The following is a 13,776-nucleotide window of genomic DNA, read 5'->3' on the forward strand; positions in this document are numbered from 1 at the left end:
TGACCATGTCTTAACAGAGCCTGCAATACTGGATAAATATTGATGCCTCTTCATCTTGCTATTCCTTTTGGCAAGGTTGTGACTCTGGAGCAAGGTCTTGAGGATGTCTTTGCTCCATCAAATGGGACAAAGTGGGTCAACACAGCAGGGAAAGAGTGTGGTACCCATGAGGGGGTCAGGGTTGTTTCAGCTAACATGTTGCTCTTCACACTTTCCAGATAATGAGATGGCTTCCATCATGTTCATGCCTTCAGTAAGTGCCAGCTCTGGGTGATGGAAATGAGCACTCACTGTGGAACTGTTGTCATCGCATGGTCCTGGAATGATTGCTGGAGATCTAAAACATCCATATTCAGAGTAGGTATCTTTTCACTGGCAAATCATCCATGGGACACGAGGAAGGGTGTCGGTATGCTTTGAAGTTTGCCAGTCCCCAGCTCATATGGAATAGTGAAGAAACACTTCAGGGTAAGTCAACCATCACTGAAGTTCCTTTCTCACAGAAGTCATAGATCAATAACACATGGGAGAGTGAATCTGTCACACACATGAATTATGAGGGGACCAGCACCCACACCAGGAATTCCCCAGCTGCACTGGAACAGTAGACATCATACAAGGAGATGGGGAAAATACTACATATGTGCAGCCTGTTGTACTACATGCGCCATTATGATCCCTTGTGATTTACATTTGATGATGCAACAAGTTTTATCGATCACTGGAGAACACTTATGGGCACAGTCAGAAACCTGGGCCCCCCTCTAAATGGCAGTGCCTGATCCTCTACAGGGAAACACGCAAGGCACAAATGTGAGATGCTGGTGGAAGAGTGAACTGTCTTGAACATATGGGTTTTCCCAACCAGTAGAGGTAGCAAACTTTTTTTTTAGGTCTGATCACTTTGACAGCAGGTATTTCAAAAAAGATCAGCAGACTGCTGGGAATGAAGATCAGCTGTTGTCAGGCAGGATAAAGTACAGCTGTTAGCTTTTGAAGAGACAGGGGAGGGCGTTAAAACTAATTGGTAGTAAGGTTAGATCCAAAACATGCTAGATAAACTGGGCTTTGCTTGTCAGTAGACTCTTTAAAAATCAGACCTAAATTAATAACAATAACAGAAAGGTATGTGACTCTAAAACTCCTAGTCTAGGGAAGGAGACCCATAGGGTACATAGTACTGTGGCCTCCTGTAGGCCTGGTGTATTTAATAGCAGTGACTTGACAAGCAGACAAATTTTTCATTGCTATCCTATCTTATATAATATAGTATCATATTCTGCTTCTATCACCTTTGTATCTTTTTTCTTTCTTTTTTTGTGAACAGCTAGCTTGTGTCATATTTAACCCAGGAGAACCCTGATCCTCAGAGACTGATCCTTGTTCATACTCTGCTGCTTCCTTTGTGTATCAAAATGCCACAACCTGAAACTCTGACCTGCTTCTCAAAGCTCCACTGTAACAGGGTGACAACTTGTATTCACTATTTGATTGCAGGTTTCCATGTAAGATTTCAAAGCTCAGCAAAAGGTTCCTCATACTCTGTGGTGAACAGGGTAAGTTTTGTCATTCAGATGATAAATCTGAGCTATCTGTATGTACGGAAACACTAAAATGAGAACATATGTTGGAGACAGGTATGCTGTAATGAGACCATATTTTATTGAATTCCAGATTTCCACTCAGGATGTAGAAACCACAGGCACAATATTTCCTGCTACTATAGTGACCACAGATAAAACTCAGAGCAGTAATACCATCAAATCTGATCCATTATGCTTTACTCCTTCAGTGCAATTTAATGTAAATGTACATACATCCAGAAGAGCTACAGTTTCAAGTGGTGAGTCAGACATCGTATCTTTAATATACAGAGGATTTAGAAGTATTCTTGTTGTCATTACCACATCTTCTACTACACTTGCGAGATCAGAACTTCAAAGAAAAGCCTGCCAGAGAAAAAGGTAGGAAATGTTTGCATTCCTATATGATTCCATCATCCAGGGGCCTGTTATGGTGAAAGCGCCCTTCAGCAGATGTTGTTTGAAAGGTCAGGTTAAGTCTTAATACATGATAGACATTCATTTCAGTTCTTCCCTTTTTAATTATTGATTATAACTCTCTTTAACCCTGGTTCATACAGCAAATCCTTCTGGCGTCTCTGCTACAACTCACACCAGCTGGAAACTTCTTGCAGCACTTTGTCTCTCTTTTCCCACAGTCTTTGTCAGCTTTCCAAACATCAATGGAACCATCCTTTCAGTGTCCCAATGAGGTTAAGGAGATGTTCTTTATATTTGCAACTACAGCATGGAGCAACCAGTTCTAATTAGCACTAAGGCTTCCTTAGTCTATTTTGGCAGGCTGTATTTACACTGCTCCAATCAAGGCCTCTTTACACTTTTGAAAACATCATGAAGAAAGACCAGGTCTCCTTAGTTGAATCTCATCTATATTAAGTGACTTACTAAATTACACAATCGTCCTTTGTGATCTGCTAGGAATTGAATCCAGGTGTCTTGAGAGTAAGAGACTCTCTGCGTCTACTAGCTATACAAATAAATTGTATTGATTTAAAAAAAAAAACCAACTCCTAGGAGGTTTTTCCCATGTAAAATCACAGTAGCTTCTGTATAATTTCTTGTGCATTAAATTAAAATTATACATCTCAGTCCTATGGTTGTAATACTTGAAACTGAATTTCACACTTCTGGAATGCATTTACTTTTTCATATTCTATTCATTTTAATCCAGAAGATATTACATTATAATTCACACCTAAGACACTACTACACCTTCTAGATGAGTGTCAGATTGTATTTTTTGTTGCCATAAATAGTTTGCTTTGGTTTTCTCCCCTTTTATTTGTATTTTTTAAATGCAAGTTCAAGCTCCTGAGTATTATTGATAGTAATATCAGCAAATTAATCCTGTTTTACACTTATTATTTTTGGGGTATGACTATGGTGATTTACCAGCTTTGCCATTAATTCTGCCTTAATTGCAAAGAGTAAGTAGGTACTATTTCAAAGCCAGTCAAAGCATTAAATATCACTGACTGTAAGCAAGCTTCCCCAGTTCCTGCTATTTATCAAGACACCTTCTGTGGGGAAAGACAGGTTAAGTCCTATTAAGCAGATGTCTCCATTTCAATAGGGTGATCTTTTAGTGAGATTATTAGAAGTGAGATCAAAAAATGGTGCAGCTTGTGAAGCTCACCTAATTCATATGATGACAGGTTTACAGGATTTTGTACAGCATTGTCATTTCAGTGCCAAATGCTACCCTTTTCCTAATGAACGTGATCAAATTTTCTGGTGCAATGCATGTAAAACTCTATGGATGCAATATGGTTGCAACCACTTACACAAAGGTGAAATGAACCCCCACAGCTAAGTCTAGTGACAGTTATTAGCAGTGACTACAGTCACTAGTAATGGCTATGCCTAGAGGGAAAGAGGGTAAAAGGAAAAGCCTGCTGCCACAGGTGAAAGCATGATCTTGCTTTGGCCTGAGACAAAAGGAATGAAAAATAGGAGCTTCTGTCTTGAGGCAAAATATCTTCAGCGCCTTACCTCTCACTGAGAGGACAATCCAACTCTGAGCTTAGCAGGATCTGAAAGTCAGAATCCCCTGCATCTCCTAGAGATTAACTGATACGTTTCTCTTCCCCTTTTTTGTGGAGACAATTTCCAGATTATTTTCTTGCCCTGAAGTCTGTTCTTGCATAGTAGCTCCTATTAAAATCCTGATGCAGCTTTCTCCTTTACAAAATTTAAATGTGTGGTGTGATAATACTTAAACCCCAGAACAATGAAATAGCATACTTCTGCCTACCCTCCATACTTCAGTGCCTGAGAAAAGGTCAGATTTCTATTGTTTGCAGCCCTCATATGCTAGCACATAGGATCTTTGCCCTCATCTTTTTTCTGGATTCATAGGATGCATACAGGGAAGAACAAAGGATGACCGACATATGAAATTTAGAAATGCTAGCTGAAATGTGATACCCACTGTCCTTCTAACCAGCGTTTTTAATTCAAACAATTTAAAATAGGTACCCATGGCAGGAAAGGACTAGACAACTATGAAAGGAAAAGAGGAGATCATGGAATTTTTTTATTAGGAGGAAGGAAGTCTTACAAAAAAAATGGATTGCCTGAACTATGTTAAATGCAAGCTTAGGTTTGGGGCGCTTTTCCTGTTGTGGTTGCCACTTTTCAGCTGCTTAGGTTCTTCTCCCTAATGGCACATTCTGAGATGTATGTGCCTGACAGGTACAAATGCATGGACTTTGATAACATAAAGTACATTATCCCTGTGAGGGAACAGGAACTGATATTTCCAGAGGGATGAAAGGAAACATTTTTTTTTTCATTGTGGATTTTTACACAAACTCAAGATTTTTTAAAAAAAGTTGTCATTTGTGTTGCCAAATATGTAATGTATGACTGCTGTGAGTACGGGCTTCCTATTCAACATTCCAGCAACCAGTTTGACACTGAAGCGACCTGATCAGACTACAAAAAAATGATTCCTTGCTATTAACATTATGCTATTAAGCATAAAGGCTGCCAAGCACTACTGAATTGTTTCCTACTGCCTTGTTCTAAATTTCATACCAATAACTGGCCAGTTTTGCAAATTGCCCCTGTTTTTGAAGGAAGCAGTCCTGACCTCTCTTCAACCTGTAACTCAAACCTTGATAGGGTTGGTTGGTGGGTTTTTTTCAGGACAACAGAAGGCAAGGGTAGGGCTAGTTCTGACGTAGATCTGTTCCCCAGTCTAACTCACCACGTGGCAGCACCAGCAATTGCACCACTTCAAAAGAGAGGCTCATGCAAGGGCCAGGCTGAGCAGTAGTGAGCAGGCGGGGGTGCGGGGGCACAGCTGCTTCTCCTGGCAGTGGTGATGGCTTCAAATGATCATTTAGCTATGACCTTTTACTCCAGATATGGAAGTTTCTGTAGTACCAGCTGAAGTCTGATTCATTATGAGCAACTGCCTATCCACTCCTTTGCACCTCTTTGTAGATAGGTATTTATGCTTACGTGAACATGAGGTGGGATCAAAACTGCTGCCAAGCAGAAACAGAAATAGCCTGTGTTCATCATGGCAGTGTGTGCATGCACACGCACGTACACACATTTTTAATTACTAACATTCTTGCCATTCCTCTCACCTCAAAAAAAGCTCCAAATACTTAAAGAATGTTAACTTTTCATCAAGGATGGAACAAAGCGTGTGACCTGTCAAAATCTAGAAATGCTTTGGGACAGTGGAAGCTGTTGAAGATGAAGCAGCCTTCTCAAAATTCTGAAAAATCTGGCTTCGACAGCAAGATGTCTGACACAAGCACCCACCTCCAGTTGCCAGTCTAGTGTTTCAAAGCTTCTCCTGCATCAGCTGAGCCACCTGACACTGCGAAAGGATGAGTGTTTATTATAGCACTTAACATTTTAGGAGAACCACATAAGACCACATATGTTTGTGGATCTCAGTATATGGTTAAATCAGCTGTTTGCATACTACCTAACAGCTGAGGATAAAAAGTAAAATAGGGGCAGTTTTCAGAACCTGTGGGGTTTTTTTTGACAGCTTTATCTTCATGGCTCTTGGCCTGCAGCAGTATGACTTTCCCACTGCAAGGCAACACTTCCTCATGCAGTCCAACCTCTACTTAAATGGCATTGCTACAAAATCAAATTCCTTCATCGTAATTCCTCTCCCTCTTTGCCTAATGCTATTCGGCACAACACTGCATCTTCCTTCCCATCCTCACGCCCCTTGCAACTTCCCCATCCGCTCTTCTGCTCACTTTTCGTCTCTCCCATCCCCCCGGCTCACCTGCCCGAGCGCGGCAGCCCCCGGCGCCCCCCCGGCCGCCCCTTCCCTCGGGCTGGCGGGACCGAGCCCGGCCGCGGCGGCGCTGGCGGCGACCCCCCGCACGGGCGCTTCGCAGGGAGCGCCGCGCCACGGCCGCGGCCGCCCTCCCGCCCAGCGCGCCTGCCCGCCGCCGTCCCGCACAGCGCTGGGCGACGCCGACCGAGGCCGCAGAGCCGCCAAGTACGGACGGGCCTCGCCGCCGGGAGCCGCGGCCCCGCACCGCGCCGGCAGGCACCGAGCGCTTCCCCCGCCCGCCGGCCAGGGGCGGCGGCACGGCCGCGCCCGCCACCGACCCGGTCCTGCCCGGGCCTCCAGCAGCGCCGCGCTCCAGCCTCCAACCCACGGCTCGGCTCCGCTGCCCCCGCCATCCCCCACGGCCCTGCCCGGCACCTGCGGGCGCCGAGGGCCGGTGCGGCGGCGGACGCGCCCGGCGGTGGCGCACGCAGGCGCCGTCGGGCGGGCAGGTAGGGCCCGGGCGCCATGTTGTGAGCGGAAGCCGGGCCCGCGCGGCGGGCCGGGGGGAGGGGGGGAAGCGCGGCCCCGCCTGGCAGCGGGGAGGGGGCGGGGGGAAGGCCGGACGGACGGCGGCAGCGGGCAGCAGTCGCCGCAGGAGCCGTCGCTAGAGCCAGCCGGGGTGTCCCGCGCCCGACGGAGGGCTCGTTGCCTGCCTCGCCGCCCTCGCCTCGCCGCCGCCGGGGTGCGGGAAAGCGGAGCGTGGAGGCTGCGGGAGCCGGGCGGGGAAGATGCCCCTGGCGCAGCTGGCGGACCCGTGGCAGAAGATGGCTGTGGAGAGCGCAGCCGAGAGCAGCGCCGAGGTACCGGGCGAGCGGGGGGGTGTTGCGGGGAAAGTTGCGAGGCGGGGACGGGACCCGGGCGCCCGCTGCTGCTCAGGGGACGGGCGGAGTTTCCCCTCGCGGGCGCTCGGGGCGGGCAGTGCCGCGGCTGCGGGCGGGGGCCGGGAAGGGGCCGGGGGCAGCGGCCCGGCGGGGCGCCGGGCGCCGCTCGGGCGGGCGGCGCGGGGTGAGCGTTGTCGCCCGCCGCCCGGCCGGCCCCTGCGCGCCGCTTCCTCCCCGGGGCACTGACTCACGGCCGGGACCGGCCGGGACTCCCCCCGCGCCGGGGCTCGGGGCGTGTTTCACGGGACCGGGCTGCTCCCGGCCCGCTCCCTCCCCTTCCGCCCCCGTCCCCGGGAGGGAGTAACCTGCTTGCGCGGTGGCGGCCGACTCGGGCGCTTTTGTTCTAGCGCGGTGTCTGGTTACTGTCACGGCGAGTTTCCCTTCCCGGGCGGCCCCGCCGGGGCGGGGGGGCCGGGGCTTGCCCTCACCTTGCCCGGCGCCCTCGCCCCGCCGCCGCTCCCCCCCTGCGGTGGCCGAGGGCCGTCCCCGCCCGGTGCCGCTGCCCCCTTATCTGAGCAGGATGGGGTTGTCTGCAGTTTCGCAAGCGTTTGGGAAACCGCAGGGATGTTTCGCATGGGTGAAGCTTTGTGCTTGGCGGCGTTTACGGGGACGTCCCTGCGGTGCAGCGCGGTGTGGCTTCCCGCTGTCGGTAGCGGGGAGTTGGTGTTGTGCTCCCGTCCTTGTTAGGCAGGACGCGTGCCAGCTTGCCTTGGCTGAGATAATGAGAGCGGCTGGAAATTAGATCCACTTGCATCCAAGGCCATAGGTGCCCTCAGTTGTCTTCTTTTTTTTTCCTACAGTGTACTACTGTGTTGGTTTGGATCTATGTAAACACTACACCTACACAGTTGTGCTTGCTTCATGATTCCCTAGTAGCCCGCAACGCCTGTACTAGTTTGCGACCAGACTCCCATCTGAAAAGAAATAGCTTCCTCTGACAGTGCAGCTTCTACCTGAATCTGCTCCAGCTGATACGCAGCCAGGCTGCTTCGAGTGATGCTGGTCTTGAACGGTGTGGACTCAGGCCAGCTCACAACAATTAGTCGCAAGGTTAGGACTTACTCCTTAGTGAGCGGAGCAAAGAGAGAGACCAGTGCGAAGTTTCTGCAGTATCAGAAGTATTTGTCCTTTCGACGTTTGTCTTATCTTCCTTCTGCTTAAAGTAACTGCATCTCTGGAGGTCAGAAGAATCTGCTGTTCTGATCTGACAGATCTTTTAAATTCTTGCCAGTTACTGTAGTTACTTTTAAATTCTTGCCAGTTATTTGCTGACTTCTGAAGTGGTGATCTTAGATGATTTATGTTTTTTTAATGGGAGTAACTACAGTAGTGGTGTGATGCTAGGGGGTGGGGGAGAAGGTGGTAGGGGAGATGTTTCAGCAAGACCGTTTAGACTAATGATTTGGAGAAAAAGATCTTAACTGTTACTTTAGTCTTCTATGCTCGCTGCGTGTAGTAACGGTATATATGCTGGAAAGGTAGCAAAATAGATTATTTGAAAGGTGTGTATGTCTGTCATCGGTTATACTTACTTGTTTTAGTGTATTGCAGACATGATTTGTATTTAAGCTACTGTCGTAAACTTCTTGAAAGAAGAAACCTCTTCCTAAAAAAAAAAGTTAAACACACTGACATGAGTCTACCATAGTCTATCACCAAAGAATTTCCTAGGACCACTAATAAAACTTGAAACAGCAATGACCTGACAGGTTTGCAGTCTAACACCCTAGTCTAGAATAAACACTCAGTTCTTGAAAAGACCAGACTGCACTTGTAAAAGCTTTTCAGATGATCCTCAGAAGGTAAAAAGTAGACTTAGAAAGTTTGCTTACTTGAGATGAGTCTATAAGAAAAGATGTTTTAGTGAAAACAGGTAAGTTTCAGTCAAATGCATAAACAAATGACCTAAATACATAACTTAGGTTTTCAATTTGCATGAGTTGTGTTTATCTGTAGCATAGCAATATCCTAATTACAGACCCTATCCTGCGAAAGTATCCTTGGGCAAAAGTATTCTTTACATCCACCTGGAATCTCATTGTGATCTCAGTCATAGTTTGATAGTGATAATGTCTTTAGCTGTAATAGTGAGTCAGGTAAAGAGTTTCCGCTGACCTCTCGGATTTGCTGACAGTTCTTGTAACACCATGTTATCCACATAGAATTACAAATTATTGGGCTTTAAAGCTCAGCTCAGACACTTTTCTTGTCTTAACAAGTCGTTGAGTTTTTAATTGGATTATTTTTTTTATTTGTTTCCCAGTGCAGTCCTGTATTTGGTTTTATAGTGCTGTCACCAAGGAGGCGATTTGCTGTGATGTGTGAGCAAATTTAGTAGGAGGACTAAAATACCTTTAACTAGGATTACTTTAGAAGACAGTATAGTTAACCATAAACAGATGCTGTAACTTAGATGTACAGGACAGCAGATCTGTAGAACATGGTCCTTCTTAAGAAATACGCAAACAATTTTTTTAGATAAAATATGGATTTATAGTTTTCAGACATCAGTTGCAGGACTTTTGTTTCTACTGGCACAAAGGTCAGTGATCCACACTGCATCTCTGACAGCTTTTTCAATGTGTAAAGTTGTTACACTATTTTAAAAATAATTTACCTATATAGTGTGGTGTGTAGTTTTGTTTTGGTTTTAGTTTCCTGTTTTAAATCACAACACCTTTAAAGCCTGTGGAATGATGCTGTCTTTTATTGACTCAGGGTCTACTCGGGATTTATAACAAGCATAGGTTTGTTTTCAGTGGTGAGAATATGCTTGTTACTTAGTCATCTGCTTTCAAGCAAATTAAGTATTGATGATTTGAGTTTGTATTTGACTGCCTGAGTAACTAGCCTGATCCTTTAATCTCTACTCCCAGCTATGCATATTAGTGTTGAGTGGAGGAGAATGAATACAGTTATGGCAGCCAAATTTTGGACACCGGTAGGTACATTGAAAAGAGCTGGTCATCATAAGGAGATGCAGTTTGCTAGACTTTCTGGGAAGTGTTTGTGCCATCTGTCTTTAGGAGTTTTAATTTAGGTGCTCTAAACTGGCTCTGGAGAAAGTTAGAATTTTTTTCCACTGCTCTTGGCAGGGGATTTAAGATCACCTGTTTAGGTGTCTAAATAGATGGTATGAATCCGCTCTTGCAGAATTCCTTGTTTTATCTTCTGTATCCAGAATTATTTGAACCTTGCACAAGACAAAGGACATTAATGTTTAACAGTCATGCTGATGCTTTAAAGAATCTTGTATAATATTATTTTTGCTTTGTAGTTCCATTCTGATGTCAATGTGACATTCTGTATGTCCATGTATACTGCTGGTGTGGAGTCTGAAGTTTATCAGATATCTTGCTGCCTGCAGTCATGAAGCTGTGGTTGTGTTTGTGTTCTGGACTAGACTGTGCAGTCGGTGTTGTACTTAAGTTCCACAGGAACAAAGGCTGTATTTACAGTCATTTCTGGTATAGCCAACACAGGTAAACAATTCAAAGCTGCAGTGGAATCATCTAAATGGACTGGTCTCTGTGGAGTTTCAAGACTATCCATCGTCTTTACGTATAGGCAGATTCTCTGCAGCACGTGGCTGTTGCTTCTCATGCATGCCTGCTGTCAGGACATTCTGAAGTCTGGGTTTTTCACAAATTTGTGAAAGTGACATTTTCTTACACAGGGTTAAAAGTGGCAATTTGCAGTTTAATTCTCATCTGAGTAAGTAGTATTACCCTGTATTCCACAAACTGCTGTGATAGGTAATAGGTGCTACATATATGTAAATACTGTCCTGAGAAACATGTCTGCATGAAAGATGTTTAGGTGTGTGGGTGGGGGGTTCTTCAGCTTTCTCAGATCCTTAATGGTACAATTTTACCTGCTCTGTTTCTTAGTTAATACAATCCTACTGTGTGCCATAGTACTGATGTCCTGCTGTCAGCTGGGTGGGGTACGAGGGGACAGGTGCTTTACTTTGCTGAATTCAGTACCTTAATGCAGTATTGTATCCACTCTGCAGTTCCTGGTTTCCTGATAGAAGGTGTTGAATTTGACTTCTTGAATTGTTCCGTTAGTTTTCTTATGACATGGCCAGTTCTTAGCTTGCTGTCGTTTTGTTTGTTATAGCATAGGTAATATTTCTTGCTACAGCTGGGACATCTAACACAAAGTAGGTGTATGCAGACTGGCATGTTTAAAGGCATGTCTGCTGTCTTTGCATTGATTGTCTTCTGTTACACTAACTGTAGTTTGTTATTTGAAATGCTTGACTTAGATTCACACTGATACGTAGGCTAAAGTGGGCATTTAATTATTTCTGCACATCAAAAATATTAGCTTTATGAGTTGATTGATCTTGGCAGCTGGCAGATCTATCAACTTGAAGAACTCATTCAAGATATACTTGGCTTTGTTGTGGTTTTTTGCGGGTTTTGGTTTGGTTTGGGGGTGTGTGCAGGGGGTGTTTTAGGTGTTTGGGTTTGTTTGTGTTTTTTTTCCCCAGTATAATTCATAGCTGTATTCCAATAATGAATTTTTTAAGCAGCTCTTCAGGCAAGAGTAAAACCTTGTAATTGTGTTTTTTTTAATCTTGGTGACTTTCAAGAGGGGAGTAACTTAATCAGTAAAACTGGATAAGTTAGAATCTTTTGCATACATGATACTGTGCTACTTATTCTCTCCTGCTTTGAAATAAGATTAAATGCCTCACCCATTGGAAATAGAGGGGGGGAGAAATCCTGTGTAACAGATGGGGAAATGAGGCTCAGCAGCTTAGTGACCCCATCTAACATGGTTCATGGGGTGTGTTCTAGAGCTAGGAGATGAACTCTGATTTCCAGGGACCTACTCCAGTGGCTCAACCACAAAGTTACTGCTAGCTCATTTTTATCAGTAACAGTTACCATATGTTCCCTTTGATGCAAGGAACCCCCTGTGGTATGCTTGCTGTACTTAACTCTTTTTGGAGGAAATGTGCTGCCTGTTTCCCACCCCCCCCCAACTTATTTATTTATTGAGTGAAGCAATTCAATTGTGTAAAAAGTAGCGCTTGTCTTCTAAATACATTATTATTGTATAGGTCTGTTTTCTGTCACCATTTCTAAGGTTCCATTTAATTAAATTGATTACATGTCCATTTCACATTTAATTTCAACCATTAATTTATCAGAACATGCTAAAGTATATACAGAAGTTGTGATTAAAAGATACTTTCTTGTGATTTTAAATCTCCAGCAAAACATAGCTTTGAAAAATAAAATCTTTGTCCTGCAGGCGCAGAAGGTGGTAGCTTCAAGATGTAATCAGATCATAGTGAATATTATTTGTATTATTCCTTACATAACATGATTGCCAAAATTGGTTACTGTTAGACCTGAATGTTAAACAATTCTTTTTCACTTAACGAGGAGTCTTTGTCCTCCTGTCTTCCAGCAGCTGACATTTGTTGTACAGTCACCTTGGAAATCCTGAATTTTAGGAAACAATGAAGTTGCTCCATAGCTTAGTCTCTCTTCTTAGTAGTATTTATTAAAATAGCTAAATGACAAAACAAGCATAAACGAGTAATGGTTCAGTTTTCAATATTACATTTCGACCTTTGTAGTTTTTATCATGCAAAGAGATTCGGAGAAACCAACTCATGTCTGAAAACCTGCATCTGCATTGTAAGGAACTGCAGCACGCAGACCTTGCTCTGCTGTTTGCTGCCCCCAGCTCATGGGGCAAGGACCCGACACACTCCCTTGTGACTTTTGTGTGCCCCAGTCCCCTCCGGAAGGAACCCAGGCAGGTGCAGGGCATTTCAGTGGGGCTGGGACTGCAGGAGGCAGTGAAGGCAAATCATACCTGCCTTCTCATGTAAGTACAGCCTTGGTAATAAGATTTGCATACTGTCGGGTGCTAGAGTCACTCCTAAGATATTGTGTGTAAGCAGAGAAGGAATTTATTTTATTTTTATATGTGCAGCAGTGGTTGGATATGTTGAAGTAAGTGATTTCTACACATGCATTTCTTCTTCCTCTTTGGAGCAGATGAACAGAGAATAGGTGGTGTGGGTTTTTGTGTTTGGTCGTTTAGGTTTGTTTGTTTTTTTTACTAAGGTTGCTGAATTGAGGCCTGAAGTGTAATTTACCACCCATACAGGTAGGGAACAAAATGAAAGTTTCACTTCCCTGTCTTTTTTTTTTTTTTTTTTTTTTTTTCTTTCCTTGAACAAATGAACATACATGATTTGGAGATTGTTTTGGCTACAGAAAGTGCTTGTGTGTCTGGCATCTGGATAATGCCATGACACTTGTCTAACTTCAAGCTGAATTAATTCAGAGAATTAAATTCACTGAGCACTGCAGAGTTGGGTTTTTTTAGTTTCATTTTCAGACCTGACTTGGCACGGGGCTAGACAAATGCTGATGCCAAGGAAAGGTTCACAGTGGAGGAAAGGGGACTACTTTTCTGTATTGCTAAATGATACTCTTGAGTCATATTAGATAAGAAGGTGGTAGCGTAAAGTAGATAGGGTTTATGAAATCTCATAGTTGAAGTTGCCAGAGTATCCTTCCTTAAGGAAATTTGGCTATGTACCTAAATGATCTAGAAATGAATGGCTTATATCTGAGGCTGATTGTCTACAGAGAGGCAAGTTTCAATGTCCTGCTGTTTCTTTTAACACTTGGCGAAGGATGAAGTCAGTCACCTTAGTCAATAAAGCTTAGAATAAATTATGTGAAATTAATGGAACTTAAAGTTACAAAGCTTTATATAAAAGAAGTAATTGCAGTAATTTTGTGTTCCATAAAAATAAAGAACTTGTATCTTTAGGGGTTTTTTTGATTAAAAAACAAAAAAAGTAAGGAGATTTTAGTACTTGGCGTGTACTATTTATAGCATAGTATATGCAAAATGGATTGAATATATGCTAGAAGAGAACAGCTAAAGAAGTCTGATAGCTCACTTCTGCTGCTTACACACAATAAGTTTTAATCAGGTCAGGATTTAGGTA

General features: G+C 44.2%; 1 protein-coding gene and 1 long non-coding RNA gene across 3 annotated transcripts in view; one reads left to right on the forward strand and one right to left on the reverse strand.

The window, feature by feature from the left end:
* Nucleotides 1-1,640: 1,640 nt before the first annotated feature.
* On the reverse strand, nucleotides 1,641-6,387 carry LOC121082888. Its single transcript, XR_005826168.1, has 2 exons — nucleotides 6,277-6,387; nucleotides 1,641-5,421 (listed from the first exon to the last, which is right to left on the reverse strand). It is a non-coding gene; the product is annotated as an uncharacterized LOC121082888 (long non-coding RNA).
* Nucleotides 6,388-6,490: 103 nt separating this feature from the next.
* The window catches only part of RPS6KA3 (ribosomal protein S6 kinase A3), an 80,470-nt gene continuing 73,184 nt past the window's right edge, over nucleotides 6,491-13,776 (forward strand). The window contains exon 1 of one of the 2 annotated variants that reach the window (XM_040582545.1): nucleotides 6,491-6,701. In XM_040582545.1, coding sequence (XP_040438479.1) covers nucleotides 6,630-6,701 — 72 coding nt within the window. In that variant the 5' untranslated portion in view covers nucleotides 6,491-6,629. The remainder of the gene's footprint in view (nucleotides 6,702-13,776) is intronic. The other variant, XM_040582544.1, reaches the window with a different exon arrangement.

Source organism: Falco naumanni, chromosome 2, assembly GCF_017639655.2.
Source record: "Falco naumanni isolate bFalNau1 chromosome 2, bFalNau1.pat, whole genome shotgun sequence".
Lineage (NCBI taxonomy): Eukaryota > Metazoa > Chordata > Aves > Falconiformes > Falconidae > Falco > Falco naumanni.